This window comes from Neolamprologus multifasciatus, chromosome 3 (assembly GCF_963576455.1).
Source record: "Neolamprologus multifasciatus chromosome 3, fNeoMul1.2, whole genome shotgun sequence".
NCBI lineage: Eukaryota > Metazoa > Chordata > Actinopteri > Cichliformes > Cichlidae > Neolamprologus > Neolamprologus multifasciatus.
In genome coordinates, this window is record NC_140441.1 from 6,507,426 (window position 1) to 6,530,521 (window position 23,096).

General features: G+C 40.0%; 3 protein-coding genes across 3 annotated transcripts in view; 1 reads left to right on the forward strand and 2 right to left on the reverse strand.

The window, feature by feature from the left end:
* LOC146521294 (uncharacterized) overlaps positions 1-23,096 on the reverse strand; it is a 139,935-nt gene that overhangs the window by 29,571 nt on the left and 87,268 nt on the right. The gene's annotated exons all lie outside the window — the stretch shown is intronic.
* Positions 6,022-7,525, forward strand: LOC146521296 (uncharacterized). Its single transcript, XM_085155208.1, has 2 exons — positions 6,022-6,379; positions 6,574-7,525. Exons 1-2 carry the CDS (start codon positions 6,329-6,331, stop codon positions 7,252-7,254), a joined length of 732 nt encoding a protein of 243 aa, XP_085011334.1. The 5' UTR covers positions 6,022-6,328; the 3' UTR covers positions 7,255-7,525.
* Positions 9,832-13,513, reverse strand: LOC146521297 (G2/M phase-specific E3 ubiquitin-protein ligase-like). Its single transcript, XM_085147009.1, has 5 exons — positions 13,466-13,513; positions 10,795-10,968; positions 10,586-10,692; positions 10,349-10,493; positions 9,832-10,211 (listed from the first exon to the last, which is right to left on the reverse strand). The coding sequence occupies exons 1-5, from the start codon at positions 13,511-13,513 to the stop codon at positions 10,074-10,076; spliced, it is 612 nt and encodes a 203-aa protein (XP_085003135.1). The 3' UTR covers positions 9,832-10,073.

Sequence of the window (23,096 nt, forward strand, 5' to 3'; positions counted from 1 at the left end):
CCGACTACAACAGCAAAGAGGAAGAGTTTCTCTCCTGTCATGAAGAAGGCTACGGCTATGGGCCTGGAACCATTCCTCATTTACCCCGCCATGATGAAGATAGAGCAGGGTGGTAAGAAGATGGCATTCGAATCCCCTCAACTGGCAGAAGATTCCATTAACTCCCTGCCACGAAAGCTGAATCCTGCAACGCCGCAGTTTGTTGATATAGCCCCCGCTTTTCCTCCCGATCTAAACAGCGCGGCCAACAACGCTGATAATCAGCATGCAGGAGAAGGCAACTTAGTGGACATGAATGACTGAACGCCAGTTAGTTGACCTGTTTTAGTTGCAGCAGGCCTCAACTAGGTTGACGGCAGGATCACTTTCATGGGTTAAGGTTGGTTACATTTACTTTAGTGACTTGCTTTGCCCCTACCGGGGTACTTTTTATTTATTTATTTATTTATTTTTGTATTTTATCTATTTTATTTTTTATTTATTATTTATTTTACCTTTCTTTGAGCTTATCATGGTCAAACATTTGCTGGCTGTTGTTACTGTACATATGTAAGATACGTTTGTATTATTTTATTTAATTTTTTATGCAAATTTTTGTATTTATATTTTATATTCATATTTTTTATTTTTATTTTTTATTTTTTTCGCTTTATAAGATAATTTCACTCAGTCGGGAAGGTGTAGGATATACTTACCCACTTAATTTTCGTTGACTATGTGTGCACGTCTGACCCTCAAGTTTTTTGTGTTGAAGTGTAAGGACTGGTCACGAATCAATCAGAAGTTTGTGTTTTAGCAGACCTATGGAGGGAGCTCTGTGCGGTCTGCACCAGTTTTTGTATATAGTTTTTTCCTCCCCTGTCCCCTCCCTTGTAGACATATCTCTATGCAAAGTTAAAATTCCAGTAGCACTAGTGAAACATTGCAGTACTTGGCAGGGGTATGGTGGCATTATATTTTACTACACATTAACTTTCCTCTCTTGCTATCTTCACATTGGGACCATTCTTGGACACTTCCCGTACCGATGGTACCATTGATTATTCTGTCACTTAACGTTAATGGTCTTAACTCCGCTATTAAGCGGACACGTGTCCTTGAGTACCTATACCGTAAAAAGGCTGACATTGCTTTAATCCAAGAAACACATCTGAAACAAGGTGATGTGGCACGTTTTCAAAACAAACACTACAAACTAATAGCTTCGTCCTCTGCCCCAAACAAAATCAAGGGTGTCTGTATCTTGCTGAAGAGAAAATTCGACCTTACTACCAGGTATAGCTCGAGTGATGAAAACGGCCGGCTGGCACTTGTAACTGGCAGTATCTTAAACCATAAACTGGTATTCGTATCTGTATACTGTCCAAATGAGCCAGACAGGGACTTTTTTACTTATATTGCCAATACACTATTAGAATACAATGATTATTCCATAGTGTTGGGTGGAGACTTCAATGCCGTCGTCAACCCCGTTTTAGATAAATCTTATCCAGATGCAGTAGTTAATCTCTCATCTTCTCTGTTGAATACACTTATAAAAGATCTTAATCTCATCGACCTTTGGCGGATGCAGAATTTCGACATTAGGGATTATACATTCTTTTCTAATAGACATAAGACATTCTCTAGGATAGATTACGTTTTTGTTAGTCCTTCCTTAGTTTCAGGTGATACATCTATTTCTATTCAGCCAATCTTGATATCGGATCATTCAGCTTTGTTATGCTCTGTCGATCTGCCCAATTCAAAGAATAGGGCCCCCAGGTGGCGCTTTAATACGTCCCTATTAACTAACTCTACCTTTCTCAGCCTGCTTAAGCTCGAGCTGAAGGATTTTTTAGATATCAACGCTAATGAGGATATCGACCCACAAGTCTTATGGGAGACTACAAAATGTTTCATTCGTGGCTTTTCCATCTCATTCTCCTCCATGCTGGCAAAAACAAAACTTGCTCAGGTGTCCAAGTTAGAAAATCAGATGGAATCTTTACAGAATCTGCAAAAACTTAGCCGGTCAGACGATCAGTCCACACTCCTAGCTTCACTAAAAGAAGAATATGATGCAATGACCTTGTCCAAAGCAGAGTTCATCTTGCATAGAACTAGACAGAAGTACTATTTTGAATCAGAGCGTCCTAGTCGTTTGTTCTCACTTATGCTTAAAGAATGTGAAACAAGGGCACATATTCCAGCTATAACAGCTGCAAACGGTAAAATTACGACAAATCCTCAGTCCATTAACAGCACTTTCTCGTCATTTTTTGTAAATCTGTATAAATCAGATATCAATTTTGAGGATACTACCTGTAATAGCTTTCTCGAAAATCTGGATCTACCTCATATTCCACAAGCAGATCAGGATGAGCTAGAGGCCCCATTAACTCTAGATGAGCTGCATAGAGCGCTGAAAGACCTTAACAAAGGTAAATCACCTGGACTGGATGGCCTTCCGCCAGAACTATTTGTAGAACTTTGGGATATAATAGGCTCGCTCATGCTTGGCTCATTTAATTTTGCAATCCGGAACGGGTCTTTCCATAGAGACCAGAAAACAGCACTTATTACCCTTCTCTTTAAAAAGGGAAAGGACCCTCTTGAGTGCTCTAGTTTCAGATCGATATCTCTGCTCACAACTGATCTCAAAGTATTTGCAAAAGCTCTCGCATTGCGCTTGGAAAGAGTTATCCATGTTTTAGTCAATGCAGACCAGACAGGATTTATCCGAGGGCGGCTTGCATCTGATAACATAAGATGGCTGTTGCACATCATAGATGCCGCTAACAGCTATCAAAATCCATGTGCAGTATTTTCACTTGATGCAGAAAAAGCCTTTGATAGGCTAGAGTGGGATTATATGTGGATGGTATTAAAACGCTTTGGGTTTAAGCAGAAATTTGTTGCTATGATTAAAACACTATATCACTCGCCTCTTGCTAGTGTCTTAACAGGGGACCTGGTCTCTCCCCCTTTCATGCTGCAGCGTGGAACGAGGCATGGTTGCCCTCTCTCTCCTCTTCTGTTCTGCCTCTCTCTAGAGCCCTTAGCACAAGCCATTAGACAGTCCACAATTTCTCCCATAAGAATTGGTGGTCAAAATCATATCATATCTCTGTATGCTGATGATATTATTCTGTTTTTAGACAACTATGAGATGTCCATCCATCCATTAATTAAAAACTTTGACCATTTCAGCTCTCTATCTGGCTACAAAATAAACTGGTTGAAATCTGCCTTGATGCCTTTGAACGTTAAAGCTACGAAAATTTCCTTATCCGGTTGTGTTCAGATCAAAATCACCTTTACTTATCTGGGCATTTCAATTCATAATAGTATTCCAAAGATAATCAAGGACAATTTTACTACTATGCTAAATAAGATTAAATCCGACTTTCAAAGATGGGACAATTTAAAAACTTAGCTTCAGGGTAGAATCAGCACAATAAAGATGAACATACTGCCACGGCTTAATTTCCTTTTTTTTATGGTGCCACTCTCTCCTCCTCTAACTTACTTTAAAGACATACACTCTGCGGTATCTAAATTTATTTGGAATGGCAAAAGGCCTAGGATACGTTTGTCAACATTGCAGCGGCCCAAATTGTTTGGTGGCCTGGCAGTACCAAACTTCGAGTTTTATTACTGGTTATTCCAAATCAGGGCGCTTAGTACGTGGGTCAACCCAGAGGCTACTACTGCATGGAAAATGATCGAATCCGCCAAGGCAGCACCGCATAGACTACAAGATCTTCTGTTTGCTAATGTTCCTGCCAATACGCTCTACAACAACAACAAATTTGGACCTATTATTGCCAACTCTATACAGGTATGGAGGAAAATAGAAAGACGGCTAGGTGCTCCAGTTAAATTTTGTAAAAACTCACCACTCTGGCATAATTTAAAGTTACTATGTGGCAGCCGACCATTTGTTCAACCCTCTTGGTTCTCACTCGGGATAAACCTTTTTGATGATCTATTCAACACCCAAGGCCTTCGCTCATTTCAGGACTTAAGGACACGTTTTTCTCTTCCTGCATCTTCTTACTTTGTGTATCTGCAGCTCAGATCAGCTTTAAAAGCATATGGTGTCTCCTGGGACTCTCCTCTTCCCTCTCATCCCATGTTGGACTGGATCTTGCCTAACTCTGGCAGACCCTCTGTTTCCAAAATCTACAACAACCTAGCCGAACATGGTATAAAGTCCCTGCCCATTGAATCTATTTGGGTCAGGGAACTGGGAGAACTACAGGTTAATATAGACTGGGATACTGTGTGTTGTAATCTGAGTTTGACTTCTAAGAACCTGGCGCATCAATTAATTCATTTCAAAACCATACACAGAACATACATTACACCCTATAGGAGGTTCCAGATGAAACTACAGGCTACGTATCACTGTCACATCTGCAATGATTCATCACCTGGCACGTTTTTGCACATGTTTTGGGACTGTCCTGTTGTATCCAATTTTTGGGTCTTTGTGAACTCCGTGTTATCTGAGGTACTGGAAGTGTTTTATGTTCCCAATTCTGGTCTTTGTCTCCTTAATGATACCTCTGAAATCTCCTTGAAACAAATACAATGCAAAATGTTGTTCGCTGGATTCACATCCGCAAAGAAGACTATTACGAAGCAATGGTTCAGTCCTGACATTTGTATGGAATCATTCTGGAGACAATGTCTTATCCGTGTTATTGGTTTTGAACATACCACAGCAAAATTAAATAAAGCTCGACCCACGACTGTTGAAGCGTGGAAAATCTTCTCGTCCAGTGTTATCTCCTGGAAGAGGCAATAATTGGTTTTAACTTTGTGTTTTTGTGTTTTTTCTTTGCTGTCCCTATGCCTTGTGACTAATGTTTGCTTTGCTACTGCAGTTTACAGTTGTGCTGCATATGTCTGTACCCCCCCCCCCCCAACCCCGTTTTCAATCAATAAAATGTTGATCACAAAAAAAAAAAAAACACATTGTAGGTGTGTTACCACCACCTTCTGGTGACAGTATCACATTACAATGATGTGCTACAATGAGAGTTGTAGTGAAAATTACATTATTGAAAAAATATTGATCAGCGGAGAAAATCTTTTATGCATAAGAAATTGCAAGTTCAACTGATGATATTATTGTTTCAATGTGTGTAGAGAAAATATGATCTTTGTATTTTCTTCTAACTTCTGTGGTTTTTGGTTGTGAATGTAGATTCTGTATATATGGAGGAGCCCAGGATGGAAAAAGATAATGCTGCTGTTAACATGTTTTTAAAAACCAACCAGCTGTGCACACAGTTTCAATAACAGTGTAACTGTGATATTTTTCTCACCTTTGGTGTTGAAGTCATTGTTTCCTCTCTAGTGGCTGAGCTGAGTCCAAAACTGTTCCTCTGCTGCTCCACCAGACTCCTGTTACTCAGCTGGGACACACACACACAAAATATATATATATATATATATATATACACACACACACACACACACACACACACACCTAGCCACACAAAAAGTCCGGTCACTTCTTAGACTCAGAACAAAAGCTGTCCAACTTTTACAAATCTTTCTGGAATACGTCAGGTTACAGCTGCAGTCAAAGCAAGATGGAAATAATTCAACAAGCCAGCAAACGCCAGTATGCTGAACTAATGATTAGTTGGTGTTTTTCTGCAAACAGTCTCTCACTCTTTCAACATGTTCACGATAAACTGTGAACACACTTCGCCGACTTCACAGATTTTTGATGGTAGCGATCTATGGCGTTATTTTTATTCTGAGCGCACGTAAAAAAAATTTGAGCACACGTAAAAAAAAATTGCAGGTGCAAGTGTTGCATTTTGAGGAGAAATTTATTTTGAGCATACAAAAGCTTAATTTGAGTGAACAAAATTCATTGCTGCGTGCAAAAAACGTATTTCAGTGTTTGCGCTTATCCATATACACACACAATAGCACCCCCTCTCGCTCAGTTTTTTCATTTGCGCTTGCTCGCAATGTGTTGCTTGCGCTCACAACATTCTCTGCTTTGTACGCTCAACTCTCTTTACACCGTTATAAGTGTGCCACAAATCCAACCAATCACAGACTTGGTTTCAAAAATTCTGATTGGCTCTTACGGTCTCCAATCAGCTCGCTAGCTACTGCCTTCCGGAAACACTGTCCGAAATTGAGCTAAATCCAGCTAAACTCTATCAAACACCAATTTGCGGATAATATCTTTAATTATTTTATTTTAAAATATATTATTTTTTAAGACTATTGTTGGTGTAGTATAATGTAGTGGCATCATACAACCATGCCAACTGAATCATTTTTCCAAATTATATTTGAGTAGCTCTCTTTTATGTCGTCGAATACTGAACAGCAGCACGAAAACAGCATGTCCCGGCCACATGTAAGTAATATAAAATCATTTTGTACATTATTATTCGCTTGATAACTGACGTTAGCTAATTTGCAAACTATGCAAACTTGAAAAATGATGTACCTCATGTAGTTTGTTTTATGGGTTGTTCATTTTTGTCTGAGATACATCATTTCATTGTATTTTTCTAACTACTTGTCCATGTTCTTTGCTGCTTTTAACAGGACATACTGAGACAGCAAATGATGCATAGACTCCTCTCTAAACTGGAAGCTGCTTTAAACCAACAACCACTAAATCTGGATTATTTGGAGTTCTTGACTCGTCATGAGCTTGTTCTGTTTGAATCTTTCTCTCAGCAAATAGGCGGTCTGTCAGAGATTACAGAGGCTCTACAAAACGTTCATCATCTGGTTCAGTGTGAAATTAACATCAGCTCTGTGGCCATTATTGAACTGGAAACAGAAGTTGGTCTGGGACCTGGCCACCCCAAAATCGTACTAGAGAGAGAAAAACTCAAGAACTTGTTGGACATTCAGCTGCCAGTCAGCTGCATTCCTAAATGTCTTGGTGTTTCAAGAAGAACAATCTACAGGAGGATGCAAGAATTTGACTTGTCTGTGAGAGGAACATACAGCACAATGAATGACCAAGAGCTGGACAACATCATATCAGCTATCAAAAGTCAGATGCCAAATGCTGGCTATCGAATGGTTCAAGGACATTTGGTTTATATGGGTCTCCGTGTTCAGTGGTGGAGAATGATGGCCTCCATGCATCGAGTTGATGCTGTAGGGATCTTCAAACGGATCACAGAACTAGGCTGTGTTGTGCGAAGAAACTACTCGGTGCGAGGCCCTCTCTCCCTGGTCCATATAGACACAAATCACAAGCTAATAAGGTAAAATACCCACTTATATAGCTCTAACACAAGTTGGGCAGAAAGATGCACGTTATACTTTAAATCTGCTTTAATCAACCTTATCTGATAGGTCTTTCAGTGTATTTATAATATTTTAAAAAGCACTTGATGGAGTAATATTAAGTAAAAGGATTACAGGATGTGTAACAAAACCAGTAATATTGTTAATTGTAAATTTTCTTGAGCAATTATTTACACTTTGTATATCGATATTTTCCATGATAACAAGCCTATCAACACATAATATGGTAAGTGCTCCAGAAAACTTAAAAAAATCATGACAAGAGAACTAAAATATTTAGTCTCATTGAACTTATAAACATATAAAAATGTTGGTATTATTTTCAGCACACCTGACAAGTGTCCAGTTTAAGTCAGTGGCAAGTGTGCATACTGAAAAATGTATTTTCAATGTCTTACATGTTCTGCAAATCAAGCCTTAGTGAGATTGTTTTCCCTCTGAAACAGGTACAATGTTGTGATCTTTGGTGGAGTGGATGGCTACTCAAGGAAGGTAAAATTTTAACTGTTATGTAGAATATTTGGTAGTTTTGAAATGAGAGCTTTATTAGGTTATTTTTTATGAGCATCAATTATTCAGCAAGCCAACATAGTGGACGATTTGCAAATTTTTTTTAAATTCATAATCAGTTCTTTACAAAAAAAGGTTCAACTAATTTTCATTTTTTGATAAGTACTACCAATATTGATGTATAGACTACTCAAGCTTTGAATTATGGTTATGAACATAGAACCGTAAAATATTCCTTGAACACTTATTATAAAACTGCATTATTAACTGAAAAACTATACATGATCTGAAACCAGATCTGTAATTTTCCATTTGTTTTTACTGCATGTCCTGTACTTGGATGCAGCAACTAACAACAGGGCAAAAACTGCATTCTCATTTTTCCTGAGATCAGCCCAGCTTCACGGCTTGCCATCAAGGTTTTAAGCCCTGATTAAATTTATATGCCAGCAACAAGTTTCATTAAAGAAAACTTTAAAAATTCCTTAAAAATGTATTTTTTATCATAGGGTTAGGGCAGATCAAGGAGTAGAAAACCTGGACATTGCACATTTCATGTTTGCCACAAGAGGAACAGGGAGAGCAAGTTTCATGTCTGGAAAGAGTGTCCACAATCACAGGTTAGTCTTTTGATGTTTTTTATATTATTATTCACTGCATGGATAGAATGTTGTAGCAGTTGATATTGATTTGAAGCATGAAATACCTGAAATCCAAATTCAAATGTATTTACAGAGTAGATCGACTTTGGCGTGATGTCTGGATTGCAGTCACTAGCAAGTACCATGATATTCTTCACTCACTCGAGGAGGATAGCCTGCTTGACATTTCAGATGTCATTCATCTCTTTGGTGTCTCTTTGGTGTCCACTACAATGCATCTTTGTCCCTCAACTCCGAGCAGATCTTGTCACCTTTGTTGGAGGATGGAATATTCATCCCCTCAGGACAGAAGGTGGTTTCACTCCTGAACAGCTCTGGTGTATGGGACATCTACAAGAGCTGGACGAGGGCGAGAGACTTGAGGTACCAGATCATAATCTGATTTTTTTTTATTTATTTAAATGTTGAATTTCAAAATTTTAGTTAGCAGTTAACTCTGCTCTTCTAAAATTAACAAATTAAACACTTGTAGCACATCTGGGAGATGCTTCTGGTGATTTTATACATTCTTGCTTATCAATTACCACTAATCTAAATTACAGTAAGAAGAACATGGAAACAAAGGCATTCTTTTTAAATTGTTGTATTTAATGGAAAAAACGCTTACACAAAATAACATTCCTCCCAAAAGTACCTATTCTGACCATTGTATATGACCATTATATATGTTTGTGGATTTGAAGGAGCTTCAGGATCCAGGCATTGACTGGGAGAGTGCTGTACTGCAAGAAGAATCTAACAGCACAGTCGTGGTTCCTAAAGTTGAATGCCCACTGGATGAGGAAACCTTGGAGGGACTTCAGAGAACAATTAATCCCTTGGAACATTCTGAGTCACACGGTCGTGACCTGTACATACAATTCTTGCTACAGGTGTCAAACCAACAGTGGCACTTAACATGGATGTAAAAGTCAACGTTCTTTTAAGTTCTCAAATACTGGATTTATTTGCTAAAACATTCAGATTACAAGTAGACAAGCAAACAAAGCACTTGCTTATTATCTATCAATGTAGCACCCTACACAAAGTTTTGAAGTCTTGTCATTTTCATGAAACAGCTACAAACATCTTAACAGCTAATGTTTAGAAACATTTTTACTCATTTAGTTCCAAATTACAAGACAACAATGTGTTAAACTCTGTGGAATCCACCACCATATTTAACTACTGCACTCATTATGGTTTTAAACACTGTGTAAGTGTCCAGATGTTGCACTGGAAAGGTCACAGTACAAGTGCATGCATTCACAACTGGGTAACAAATGGAGTGATCTCCCAGCCGTTCCTTACATTCGTGGTCAAACTTGCATGTTATTTTGAAATTTCTCTTTTCATCAGGAAGGATGGGAACATGGGACTGGCCGGTCATCCACTGGAGCACATGGTGGACAGCAAAAGACTCTGATTTTTCACCACATGCACCACCTGTGTTTCCATCTGTGATGTTTGAAAATGTTTCTGAAGTCTTTTCTAAATAAAAAGCAATCTGGATTACAATGTTTTAAATTAACAACTAAGAATACTTTCTAGTGCCCTGCATGTTAAAGCAAAAATATTTAACAGATGCATACGGTATATATACAATACTATAGGTATATACAGCTAATACTATATAGTACCTGATACTTCAATCTCCTGTAAGAAATCTTGCAAAAAATTTATGATCTTCCTCTCAGTTCTCTCCCTAGATGTCCCCTTTTCACTGAAACGTGGTTGGCAGCTCATCATAATGAAATCAGCGTCTGGCTGTAAATAAGGAAATAAAGTAGATAATATTATAGATATATTGTTCATTCAAAACTAATAAATAAATACAGGATAACTACAGTACAGATAAGTGAACTGTCTTTGGATCAGACTGAAGCTGCTATGTTAATACTTACTTTGAGGATTTTCCCAGGAACAAACAAACTGTGGCAAGCTTCAGGATTTACAGCCATCAAGTTCACAAGACCATACAGTTCCATGCTCTTTCTCAGCTGCTGTAGCATTGGAATCAGTCTTGTTGTAGAGTGTAAGACAATGGCACTTAAAAAAAACAAACAAAAAAAAACAAAATGAAAAACTAGTTGGGGATGGGGGGATGGGTTAATGATCTCTCTGATTTTTTTCTCCCTTACCGGATCATGCTTTCCTTACTATCCATCTTTATCTGGTTTGTGTATCCACAGCTGACAATTTCATCAGCCCACATCATCAGAGACTGTGTGTCTGCTGCATCTTCAACCTGGAAATGTATAATGTGAAAGAGGAACTACAGAAAGTTAAAAGTGTTTAAAAACACCATACTCATAATATATCATGTGCCAGAGCTAAACCAGGTGCTCACGTTGCAGATGAGCAGGGAAGATTCCACATCTGCAACATCCTCCTTAGACAGACAGCTGAAATCAACCTCTCCTGAGCAGAGGAAATTGTAGCACCATTCTTTGAAAAAGGCAGGAGATGGGCCTCCTTGGGCGAGGCTGACTGCAATTATTTCACCAACAGTTCTGTGTAGACAAATGTTTATAATTCATTTTCAGGTAAGATTTACAAAAATATCGGATGCATATTAAATCTAATACACAAAGCTCGTATGTAACCAGAGGTACTATGTAAAAAGTGGATTTGCCACCTCCTGACACAGCTTTCAGTGTTTTGACAGAATATCCTTCTGTTTCAGGTGGAATTACAGTGAGCTTTTGTCGACCACTGCCACCTTTATTGACAGAAAGATAGCATAAACAATCAAGCAGCAAAAGTATCAACTACATAATCATAAGGCAGTATGAACACGCAAGAATGCCAAAAACAACAAACCTGTTGCTTTATGCAAGAGTCATCCTCCACAAAGATATTCCATTTTTGGAAAGGTTTCTTCCAGAAGTCTAGAAATCTTAGTTAAAAACACAGTTAAGCAGAATGGAACACTAAATGGACTGTGGCATATGATTCAGGCTAAATGCATCAGTAGTAATATACCTGTACTTTTTTTTGCCCCCCACACCCCCACTTCCCCTTTTCCCCCCCACACCCCCACTTCCTCTTTTCCCCCTCCCCTATCCCCCTCCGTGTTCATGTGCGTGTGCACGTGCGCGAGAACGGACTTTTTGCAATACATTTATACCATTGTATGAGCTACACTTCTTGTAAAAAAAAATAAACTGATTGGTAATGCGTCTGAGAAAAGCTCCTGCTGTGACCTTCCTTCTGTGAGGGCGCACACACTCACACTCACACACACACACTCACTCACACACACACACACACAGAGCGAGAGAGAGAGAGGGGGGAGCTCATTAATACAAAGGATCAGCAGACCCTCAGAGTGTGGATACAATCTGTTTTCTGCTGTAGAGGTAGAGGTACACTTCATGCACTTATCAACATGCAGTTTAGAGGCTTGCATTAGAGGGCTATGGTGCTTGGGCCTCTTTTATTTAGCACGGTTATACCATTGTGAATTTAGCTATCGTATGTTTGACATGTAACTAAAAATTCGAAAATATATTTTTTAAAATCAGTAACTTTGCAAATTTAGAGGAATTGTTTTCGGACAACATATGTGTCACATTTTAAACAGGGTTTGAATAATCAGCACTGACATACAGACAGACATTTATGTTCTGGGTATAACAGACATGCTTACCTTGTGAAAGGCCCTTGGATTTCTTGGAGCAGAGAAACACGCTGTATTGTTGCTTTTCTCTATTGTATAAGCAGCGCCCGACTGTCAGAAACGTTCTGTGCGGGTAGCAAAGTCGGCTCCAACGCACATTCAGGTGAAAAAATAAAAAGTTAAAACAATATACCTTGCAGCAGTTGTGAAGTGCTGAGGAAAATACTGTGTGTCTGATGGGGTGTTTTTATATAGGTGGACTTGGTTTCAGTTGGGCTCTGAGATGCAGATATAAAGAGCAGGTTGTAAAGAGAAAGGTGGAAAAACTATGGTGGTTCGGTTAGTCAGTAGGTGTAATTGTCTGCCTGTAGAGATAAAGATGTAAGAAAATGTGAAAAACCTTTGGAGGTTCAGTTGGACATGGTTTCAGTTGACCTCTGACATGATAAGATAAGATAATGGAACTGTTTGTAATTAAAAAATGTGGAAACTATGGAACTACAGTTGGGATGTGTGCTGGGATGCTCTTGATAAGGGAGCCTCTTTTATTGTTTCATGACTTCTTTTGCTGACTGTTGGGGGCCTAACTGTAACCTTCTCTGTCTAACTGTTGCAGAGTGTGACTAGGTGTGAATATGTGGTTTTAGAAGTATCACAAGAAAAGTTTATTTCTAAAGAAATACCTATTGTTGTTTGTGGTACTCTATTTAAAACTATTAGCCTCTGTGTCTTTTCGGAGCGCTAAAGAAAAAAGTAAAATGCCCCTAAAGTAGTTAAATCATCTATGTGTAATCATAGAGTCTTACTGTTGCAGTGTGTTTGTGACTAGTAGATAATCATAGGGCTAGTTGCATTAAAGGCACATTGGGGGTTGATACAGTGCTAGTGTGGGTATATGTGAATATGTGCTTTTAGAAGTATCACAGTTTATTTCTAAAAGAATACATGTTGTTTGTTGTGCTCTGTTTGAAACTATTAACCTCTGTGTGTTTCAGAGCACTAAAGAAAAAGCAAAATGCTCCTAACTAGTTAAAATACCCCTAAACTAGTTAAATTAAATCATCTATGTCTAAATAAAAGAGCTCACTGACTGATGGGGGCCTAACTGCAACCCCCTCTGTCTAACTGTTACAGAGTGTGGCTAGGTATGAATATGTGTTTTTAGAAGTATCACAGTTTATTTCTAAAGGGATACCTGTTGTTTGTGGTATTCTGTTTAAAAACTATTAGCTTGTGAAACTATTAGAAAAGTGAAATCTTCCTAAACTAGCTAAATTAAATGCTGTGTGGGAATACACGGTTTTTAGAAGTGGGGATGTGGGGGGCAAAAAACAAGTACAGGTATATTACTACTTGCGTCTGCCAATGACTGATTTTAATACTGACTATACAAACTTACCTCTGCATGGTCACCATCTTCTGGAAGAGACACTGTTTCTCTCCCCATGCCAGCTTATGGAGTTCAAGCTCCTCAGCTGGCAAAGGTGTGTAGGATGTGTTTTTTGACAGCAAATAAAAACTGAGGCCTGTGGTCTTACTGCCTGCCTTAACAAGCTGCTTAGTAGATGTTAAACATCTCTTTTTACCACGCCTCAAGTTTGATTTGAAATATCCTGGAAATGATCTGTGGGATGAAAATGCTTGAGTTTAAAAAATGCAGTGTTGCATAACATAAGGGTTATTGTTTAATAAAGTTATTAAATATGACATCAGCCCTTAATAGCACATTTTAATTTAAAAACCAATGTTGATAAATCCACAAACAAAATAACTTTAACAGAAAAGATTAGAAAGAAAGTTAAAAAAACACACACACAAAAAAAAAGCAAAGACCTTGTCATCTCTTGCTCCCTGAAGGATTTGTGGATATGTTGTTAAGCAGCAAAGACACCAGATTTCTTACTGCTGACTCAACTGCACCATTACCCTAAAAAACATTATTAGGATACACTGCCTCAGTAAGACAACTACGCTGGTAATTACCCATAAGGCTAGCTTAAACTCTACAGCTGCATCCGTAACTACAATTTCACAGCATATTAAACAGAAAGGACAGCAAATTATTAAATTCACAAAAAAAAAAAAAAAATTAAACTTACCTGATACTGTGGTGTAGTATTATTGGAGCCATTGTTTGATTCTGCCATCTCTTCTTTGCTGCAGAGTAAATCAAAAATCCCTCTATCTGCAAGAAGCGAGGCTGAGTGGACAGTGTTTCCGGTGTCCGGAAGGCAGTAGCTAGCGAGCTGATTGGAGACCGTAAGAGCCAATCAGAATTTTTGAAACCAAGTCTGTGATTGGTTGGTTTTGTGGCACACTTATAACGGTGTACAGAGAGTTGAGCATACGAAGCAGAGAATGTTGTGAGCGCAAGCAACACATTGCGAGCAAGCGCAAATGAAAAAACTGAGCGAGAGGGGGTGCTATTGTGTGTGTATATGGATAAGCGCAAACACTGAAATACGTATTTTGCACGCAGCAATGAATTTTGTTCACTCAAATTCTATGGAACGCCAGGACTGCCATAATGAATTAACTAAATACACCGTTAAATAATTAATTAAATGTGGCAATAATTAATTACATAAATATTTACAACACATGTAATTAATTAATTCTTGACATATTTAATTAATTCTTGACATATTTAATTAATTAATGACACATTTAATTAATTATTGACACATTTAATTAATTATTTATTTATTTCACATTTTAATTAATTATTGCCACAAAATAATTATTTAATGGTGTATTTAATTAATTCAAAGAGGTAATTGCAAAGAGGCTGTATCTTGACAAACCGACCAGAAACATGAAGATTAAACCACTACATTCTAAAAAATATTAAAATGGTATTTGGTGACACACAAACAGGGTTTTTCAAAATTCAGTTCTGTTAGTTTCCACATGCTGGTTGTTGTGTGCTAAAAACAATGGCCACCAGGCCAAAGCAATGGTTTTGACTCGATCAGCGTTAGCCCCGCCCCCTGAGTTTGATGGGTGAGGCTGACAGATAAAATTATTTCATGGTGAGACCTGAAGGAGTCAACTGTGCCAAAATGAATTAATTAAATACACCATTAAATAATTATTTAAATGTAGCAATAATTAATTAATTACATGTGTCATAAATATTTATGTAATTAATTATTTCCGATTTTAATTAATTAATGCCACATTTAATTAATTATTTAATGGTGTATTTAATTAATTCATTATGGCAGTCCTGGTGTTCCATAAAATTCAGCTTTTGTACGCTGAAAAAAAATTTCTCCTCAAAATGCAACACTTGCACCTGCAATTTTTTTTTACGTGCGCTCAAATTTTTTTTACGTGCGCTCAGAATAGTGGCACAAAAATAACGCCATAGCGATCGCCATAGCGATCAGGCGTTATCGCCATAGCGATCAGGCATTATAAAGACATCTGATTCCAAAATCTTTATTTGCGCTGGAAGAAAATAAAATACAGATGCATCTGGAGATCATCCTTTGAAGTCCTATTCCAAAAAGGCTGATTGCCCTCCCCCTTGAACCACATTGAACCTGTAGCTTCATGTCCTGGGGGTGGGGGTTGGCTGTTCTCCTGCCCTGCAGCCCTTCCTTTTGTTCATATTGCAAGGAGTGCTTAACTCCAATGTATACCAAGCAATCTATTATTTCTCAACAGAGCTAAACTCAACATAAACTGAACCCACATTAAAGTTAGCTCCGTGCTTACCTTTAGATGCAGACATCAATCCAAAACGTTGGTAGTGGTATATGTTCCTGTATGTTCACCGTTTCATGAAAAAGCAGCTCTCTCTGCTCGACTCCTCTCCTGCACACACACTTTCTCCGCCCCCTTTCCTGGCTCTGTGGTGACTTGTTACTGTGCGGTCACGTGACTCAGCTGCACAACGTAACCACGTGGGTTGTTATTTCAAAATTAGTGCCTATCTCCTTTTCCTAAACTCTTTTCCTTGGCCTCGATGATATCGTGGGAAGGACAATTGCTAAGGACTCAGGGAACGAGAGGATCGGTGCTGAGAATTGTAACAGCCTTAGGCTGTATCCCAATTCAGGTTCTGCAGCCTTAACGGTCCACAAGGGCAGTAAGGCCGTGAGTGCGAGGCTTGTGAAATGGGATGGTCTAGCCTCCGTCACGCTGCCCAGGTTGCCTAGCAACTATGATACTAACCGCTGGAAACGTTTCATACAGCTTTGTTTGACAGAAATGAAGGAGAACATATATGGTTCGTTTGTTTGTTTCTACATGAGCTTTGTGTGATTTAATAAGTATCTGAGGCTGAGAACACAAGAATGTAAAACATGGTCTTCATGTATTTGAGATTGTTCTACTGAGGAAAGACAATAAAGACAAAGCACAAATATAAATATCACACACGTAACTTATTGCAGTTGTATAATATTGTTATATTATTTAATAACATTACTGCATGCTATATCATCATGGCATTTGATGGCTCACCTGGTCTTGCTCCACAATCGGTGTTCCCCTTATTCTAATGCAAAGCTCTGTAGTGCCTAAGCATGGATGAGGTGATGTTGTTATATTAACACAGCTCCCTGGTACATAGCAAACACTTCACCTTGTAGAAAAGTAAAGCCGCTTAACATAAATTGTATTGCACCATCAGTATTATGAAAATACATCTTCTGTAGAAATTTACACACCTTGTTGGGAGGAATAAAATCAAAATGTTCCCACACAGGGGAGGACATCCTCCTCTTCTTAGCTGGCTCCATTCTCTCCTGAATTTCTCTCCTCACTCTCCTAAACCTCCAAACTGTCTCCAAACTCTCACTAACCGCAACCCATCAAACACCCACATTTTGAATGAAGTCTGAGGGGTTTTTATCGCTGTCATAGCTCGCGGCAAAGTTCGAACCACTTCCTGAACCAGTCAACTGGTACAGCTGGGCAGCGAGGCTTTGGACGTCATCATTTTCAGCTCCTCCCATAAATGACGCAAGCCTCGTTACGCGCATCGCCGAAACGCCCCCTCCATTACTCAATACAAGCTTTGAAGCCTCGATACAGAACGTCACATCACTATTCACCGCGTCTCTCTGCGTAACAGTGATGTCAGGAGTGGGATCTGTGAATGAGGGAGAGACCACGCTTAATGAGGGGTGTAGGACGTGGAAGAAACCGTGGGACAAGGAAAAGCCCTCTTGCTGACATGGAAGAAAGAGAAGGTGGACATACAATTGAGCCAGGTCCACTACCTGAAGGAACAATGGCTGATGAGGATGATGGTGCGATCGTGGCTCAAGAGTTTGGAGCTCGCCCTGTAATTGGAAGGTTGCCGGTTCGAGCCCCGGCTTGGACAGTTTCGGTCGATGTGTCCTTTGGCAAGACACTTCACCCATTGCCTACTGGTGGTGGTCAGAGGGCCCGGTGGCGCCAGTGTCTGGCAGCCTCGCCTCTGTCAGTGCGCCCCAGGGTGGCTGTGGCTATAACGTAGCTTGCCATCACCAGTGTGTGAATGTGTGTGGGAATGGGTGGATGACTGGATGTGTAAAGCGCTTTGGGTTCCTTAGGGACTAGTAAAGCGCTATACAAATACAAGCCATTTACCATTTAGAACCAGTAGTACGACCTAAGCAGACTGCAGTTGACAATATACCAAGGCTGCAACATGATGTACATTCTGAACTTCAGCTTTCTGCCCAGAGTGACATTTTTACAGCAGCTCCCAAAGCAAGAGGCTGGGCAACTGCCTCCACTATCAGGTGTGCAGCCACCTCACGTAGCCACTGAGCACCAAGCTGAGCTGCCTCCTCCATCTCAACCACTGCATGCACAGCCTCAAATGCATGTTGTTCAACCTGCTCCAGTGCAGAGAGCAGAAATACACCGTTGGAGTGAGCCAAGAATACCTGACTTCAGGGAAGGTGAGGATCCTGAAAGTTTCTTTGTATGATTTGAACGCATAGCTAAAACGTGGGGATGTCCACACATTTAATGGGCAGCTAGAGTGGTCACGTTATTGACTGGAAAAGCCCTTGAAGCTTATGCTGGCATGGATGAAGAACAGTCTGACTCTTATGATGCCATTAAAGCTGCAGTGTTATCCAAGTTTAATGTAACAGAGGAGACCTACAGATACCGGTTCCGGAGAACCAGTGTACCAGTGGGAGAGAGTGTGCGTTAAACCTACAATTGGATAAAGGGACTCTATAAGCGATGGATGCGTCCTGACAGTCGGAGCAAAGAAGAGATTGGCAAAACCATTATTTTGGAACAGTTTCTTCGCGTGCTGCAGCCAGACGTCCGCACATGGGTGAAGGAGAACAACCTAAAGACAGGAGAGGAAGCTGCAGATCTGGCTGAACGTTACCTAGTTGCTCATCGTGAAACTTCTAAGTCAAAGATGACTGTGGGGAGACCAAGGTTTGTGGAGGTAAAACCTCCAGGTGTTACAGTTTAGAGGAGGACTCAAGTGCAGGACTCAAAAGAAAGATTTATTTACAATTCACCAGGTGTATATACTAGAGATGGCACGATACCACTTTTTTATGTCCGATACCGATACCGATATCATAAATTTGGATATCTGCCGATACCGATATGAATCCGATACAGTGTGTTTTTTAATCAATAAAACTGTTTTTTTAATATCTTGCTGAATTTTGTATAAGTTTATACTCAAGTTTAAATAAATAACAACACTAAAGCTATTCTGTTATACCTGTATGTAAAAAAATACACTGCGCCCAAAATATTTCATAGTTCAGCAACACTGATCAATCTAATAAACTTAAACCTACTCCATCTTTCCTATTCTGGTATTTTAAAGAGTACTTAGCAGAAATATTAAGCAACCTAACTAATAGGGTTGCAAACTCCCAGCAAAAAAAAATAGGGAACCACCCACACCTCCCACCTCATGATGCTTAATCGATGTAATTAAATTTAATTTGATGCAGGGAGGAAAATGCACAGAAATAAATTATTTTTCAAGAATAATTAAATAGATTCAACATCTTTCTTCAACAAAATTGCAGACTGCACAGATGGTACCTTCCCAAAGGAAAAAGTACTATAGCTTACTAGGGTATATAAGAATTAACAGTTACTATATACAGTAATGGACTTATATATATTTTTTACATCAGATTAAAACTTTGGGTGCAAGAATCAGATAATTATTTATTAAAAGCTCGACATTTTAAATGAGAATAAGAAAGAAAAGTATGTCTTTGTGCCCCCTTTTCCCTGTTCATGCCCTATCGGCCCCCCTGGCTAAACTTTGCTAGATCCGCCCCTGCACAGTTACCAGCCATCAGCTGCGTAGAAACGATCCTGGTCTAGAAAGTAATATTAAATAAATTCTAACAGCAGATTATGAAGCTTAAACGTGCTGCTGTTGTTTAGCCGCTGGTTTCCTCTTTCTGGTGCAAAGTGGGCCAAAAACAAACAAGAGAGACTGACTCGCGACAGAAAAGCCGATCAGCTGATCATTGATCAGTTTCACGTTTGAAGTAGGAGCAGGAGAGAGAGAGAGAGAGGCAGTCGCTCTATATATTTGTTGTTAATCTTAACGCTGGAATGCTTTACAAACATTCAGAGATGAACTTACACACTTGCTTTACTTCTCTCTGGGAAAACTTCCTTGGAGATGAAATGCTGGTTTGGTAGCGCACAGCCGCTCTATCACGTGATGCACACTGCTGCAAGTGCTACGGTTATGAGCCGGGTTAGGCCTTGTAGCAAGTTTTGTGAGGTGCTTTTTTGATATTTAATGGATCGGATTACATTTTTTATTTCTCGCCGATATCCGATCCAGGAATTTGGGTCAGTATCGGACCGATACCGATACGTAATATCGGATCGGTCCATCTCTAGTATATACAAGAAGGTGCGGGGGAGTGCTATATACAGCTGAGTGAGGGAAAGGGGTCTCCAGGGAAGTCCAGGGGGAAAGCATGCGTACTTCAGATCATCCACACACACGATCACAGGTTCACACTCCAACACTGCCGCTCGGCAATTCAATTCAATTCAATTCAATTTTATTTATATAGCGCCAAATCACAACAAAAGTCGCCTCAAGGCGCTTCATAGATACAGAAAAAACCCAACAATCATATGGGAAGGAAAAACTCCCTTTTAACAGGAAGAAACCTCCGGCAGAACCAGGCTCAGGGAGTGGCGGCCATCTGCTGCGACCGGTTGGGGTGAGAGAAGGAAGACAGGATAAAGACATGCTGTGGAAGAGAGACAGAGGTTAATAACAGGTATGACTCAATGCAGAGAGGTCTATTAACACATAGTGAGTGAGAAAGGTGACTAGAAAAGAAAAACTCAGTGCATCATGGGAATCCCCCGGCAGCCTGCGTCTATTGAAGCATAACTAAGGGAGGATTCAGGGTCACCTGGTCCAGCCCTAACTATATGCTTTAGCAAAAAGGGAAGTTTGAAGCCTAATCTTAAAAGTAGAGATAGTGTCTGTCTCCCAAATCGTCTGTGAAGGTTCTCAGTCATCCAGGTCATCGTAGTCAAAGGAGCTTGCAAAGAAAAGCGTCTGGACTTCTTTAAGTTACTTGAAGACGTTTCACCTCTCATCCGAGAGGCTTCTTCAGTTCTAAGGTCAAATGGTGGAGAGTCCCAGATATAACCCTAGTGGGAGTGTCCCCCCCACAGAGGGACAAAAGGACCCCCTGATGATCCTCTAATCGCCTGAGCCAAGGTGTGGAACTGGGTGTGGGTCCCAATCAGCCAGAGTTTCGGGTGGGTTCATTGTGAAACCTGGCCCCACCTTATCATGCGAATTCCTGAGGTCAGATGGCCCAGGGTGTGAGTGGGCCTTAAGGCGTCTGGGAAGGGATCTCAAAACTGGATTATAGATGGCAGAGAGTTGGTGTCGTAAACCACCGCCTCTGTTCAAAGATGGTCGCTCACAGTGGACATAGATGGCTTCTTTCACTCCTCTTTCAAACCATCTGTCCTCTCTGTCCAAAATGTGAACATTGGCATCCTCGAAAGAGTGACCTTTATCCTTAAGATGCAGATGGACTGCTGAGTCTTGTCCTGTGGAGGTCGCTCTTCTGTGTTCTTAATCTTTAATCTGGATTCATGTTGTAATGTATACCCCGTTCTTAATCATAGAAACCACACCATATCACCTCTTCACATCCTCCTACTGTATGCCATACCTCCCTGTACCATCCATCTGACCACCAATAAACTCCACCTGTGGTAATCTAATCCCTGGATGTCAGCCTCTCCTTCTGACCGAGGATAGTTACTATTGCAGCACCACCCAGCATTAAACTGACGTACACCATTCTGTACAGGCCTAGTGGATGCAGAGTGGGGGTCTCAGTGCTTGTAATCTGTTAACTCTGTTTTGTATGTTTTCTTTTGTGTTATGAGTACTCAGTCTGGTGCCGTCTCTGGATGCCCGAGGAATAAAAAGAACCGGGGTGAAACTGTTTCGTAACATAAGCCATGCCTTGATCAAGGATGCTGAACCAGGAGTATCCCCCTACAGTGTCAAGCAGGTCATGTATCCGGGGTAGTGGGTGTCAGTCTGGAACCATTTTCTGGTTCAATAGACTATAGTCTATGCAAAGGAGTGAACCGTCTTTCTTTCACATGCACCTGATGGGAGCAGCATAAGAGGACTTGGATCTTACTATCAGAGCGAACTTTCTCTGTGAAACTCTGTGAAAGTTTGTATCCTCTGCTGCTTCTCTCCAATGTGGGGTCCCACAGGGTTCAGTTTTAGGCCTGCTTCTTTTCTTCCTATATCTCCTACCCCTTGGGTCTATTTTCAGGGATCATGGGATTTCTTTCCACTGTTATGCTGATGACTCCCAGATTTATTTCCCACTTAAAAAGATAAATGGCTTCTCAGTAGACCCTCTGCTCAGATGCCTTGATGAAAGAAGGGCCTGGATGGCTTTGAACTTTTTACATTTTAATACGCAGAAAACACAGGTGATGGTTTTTGGTGGCGATTCTGAGGCTACTACTTATTTGTTTTAAAGAGATTTAAAAACAAATAAGAGACCTCTCGGAGCTACTAACACCATATACACCTGCCCGTTCCTTTAGGTCCGCCAATCAGCAGCTTCTTAAGGTACCGAAAACTAAGTGTAAATTTAAAGGTGATCGTGCTTTTGCTGTAGCTGCTCCAAAGTTGTGGAATGATCTGCCCTTGCACATTAGACAGGTCTTTTCTCTTTCTGAGTTTAAAAGTCTTCTTAAAACATATTTATTTGCTGAAGCCTTTGGCACTGATTAAAGGGCTTGACTCAATTTGTTTTAAAATGTTTTCATTTATTTTAGTTATTTATTTTATTTTATCTTATTTTTAATTTAATTTACTTTACTTGTGCATGTACAACACTTTGTAAACTCTGGTTTTATGTTAAAGTGCTTTATAAATAAAGGTGGTATGGTATGGTATGGTATTCATCCCTTCATCAGGAGGTCTTGCACGTACTCTTTAACCTCACGTAGCAGCAGCTTAGGTATGGAAGTATATGCTCTCTGCACTGATATGTCATCCTTTAGGTTTATCACCATTTTCAGATCAGGATTACAACCAATACCGTTCCCATCCCACGCAAAGACCCTGTACTCATCAAACAACATTCTCTGGACAATCTCTTTTTGTTCCTCCTCCAAATGATCATGATTCACTGGTGGATACCACGACATTGGGAGAGGTCCAGCTGACTCCACCGTTATCTCGCGAACTGTTATTGCAGGTGGGCACTCGTTTGAGGCCTTGACCTCCACAATACGTTCAACTGGCTGTAAGGTGCCCAGGGACGTCTTCTTTGTCAAGGTGATATCATGTTCGGTGTCATTACTCAGAGCAATGGTGATGTACAGCTTAGGATTCTGTATTTCAACTAACCCCGTCAAGACATCGAACTGCTCTAGGGCCTGGTTACCCTCATCAGCCTCAAACAGCACTAAACAATCAAGCGGAATCATGGTTGATGAAACCCGGCACTTTAACCAGGTGACCTGTTCAGCAGGGATAATCACATCCCTTTCTACTG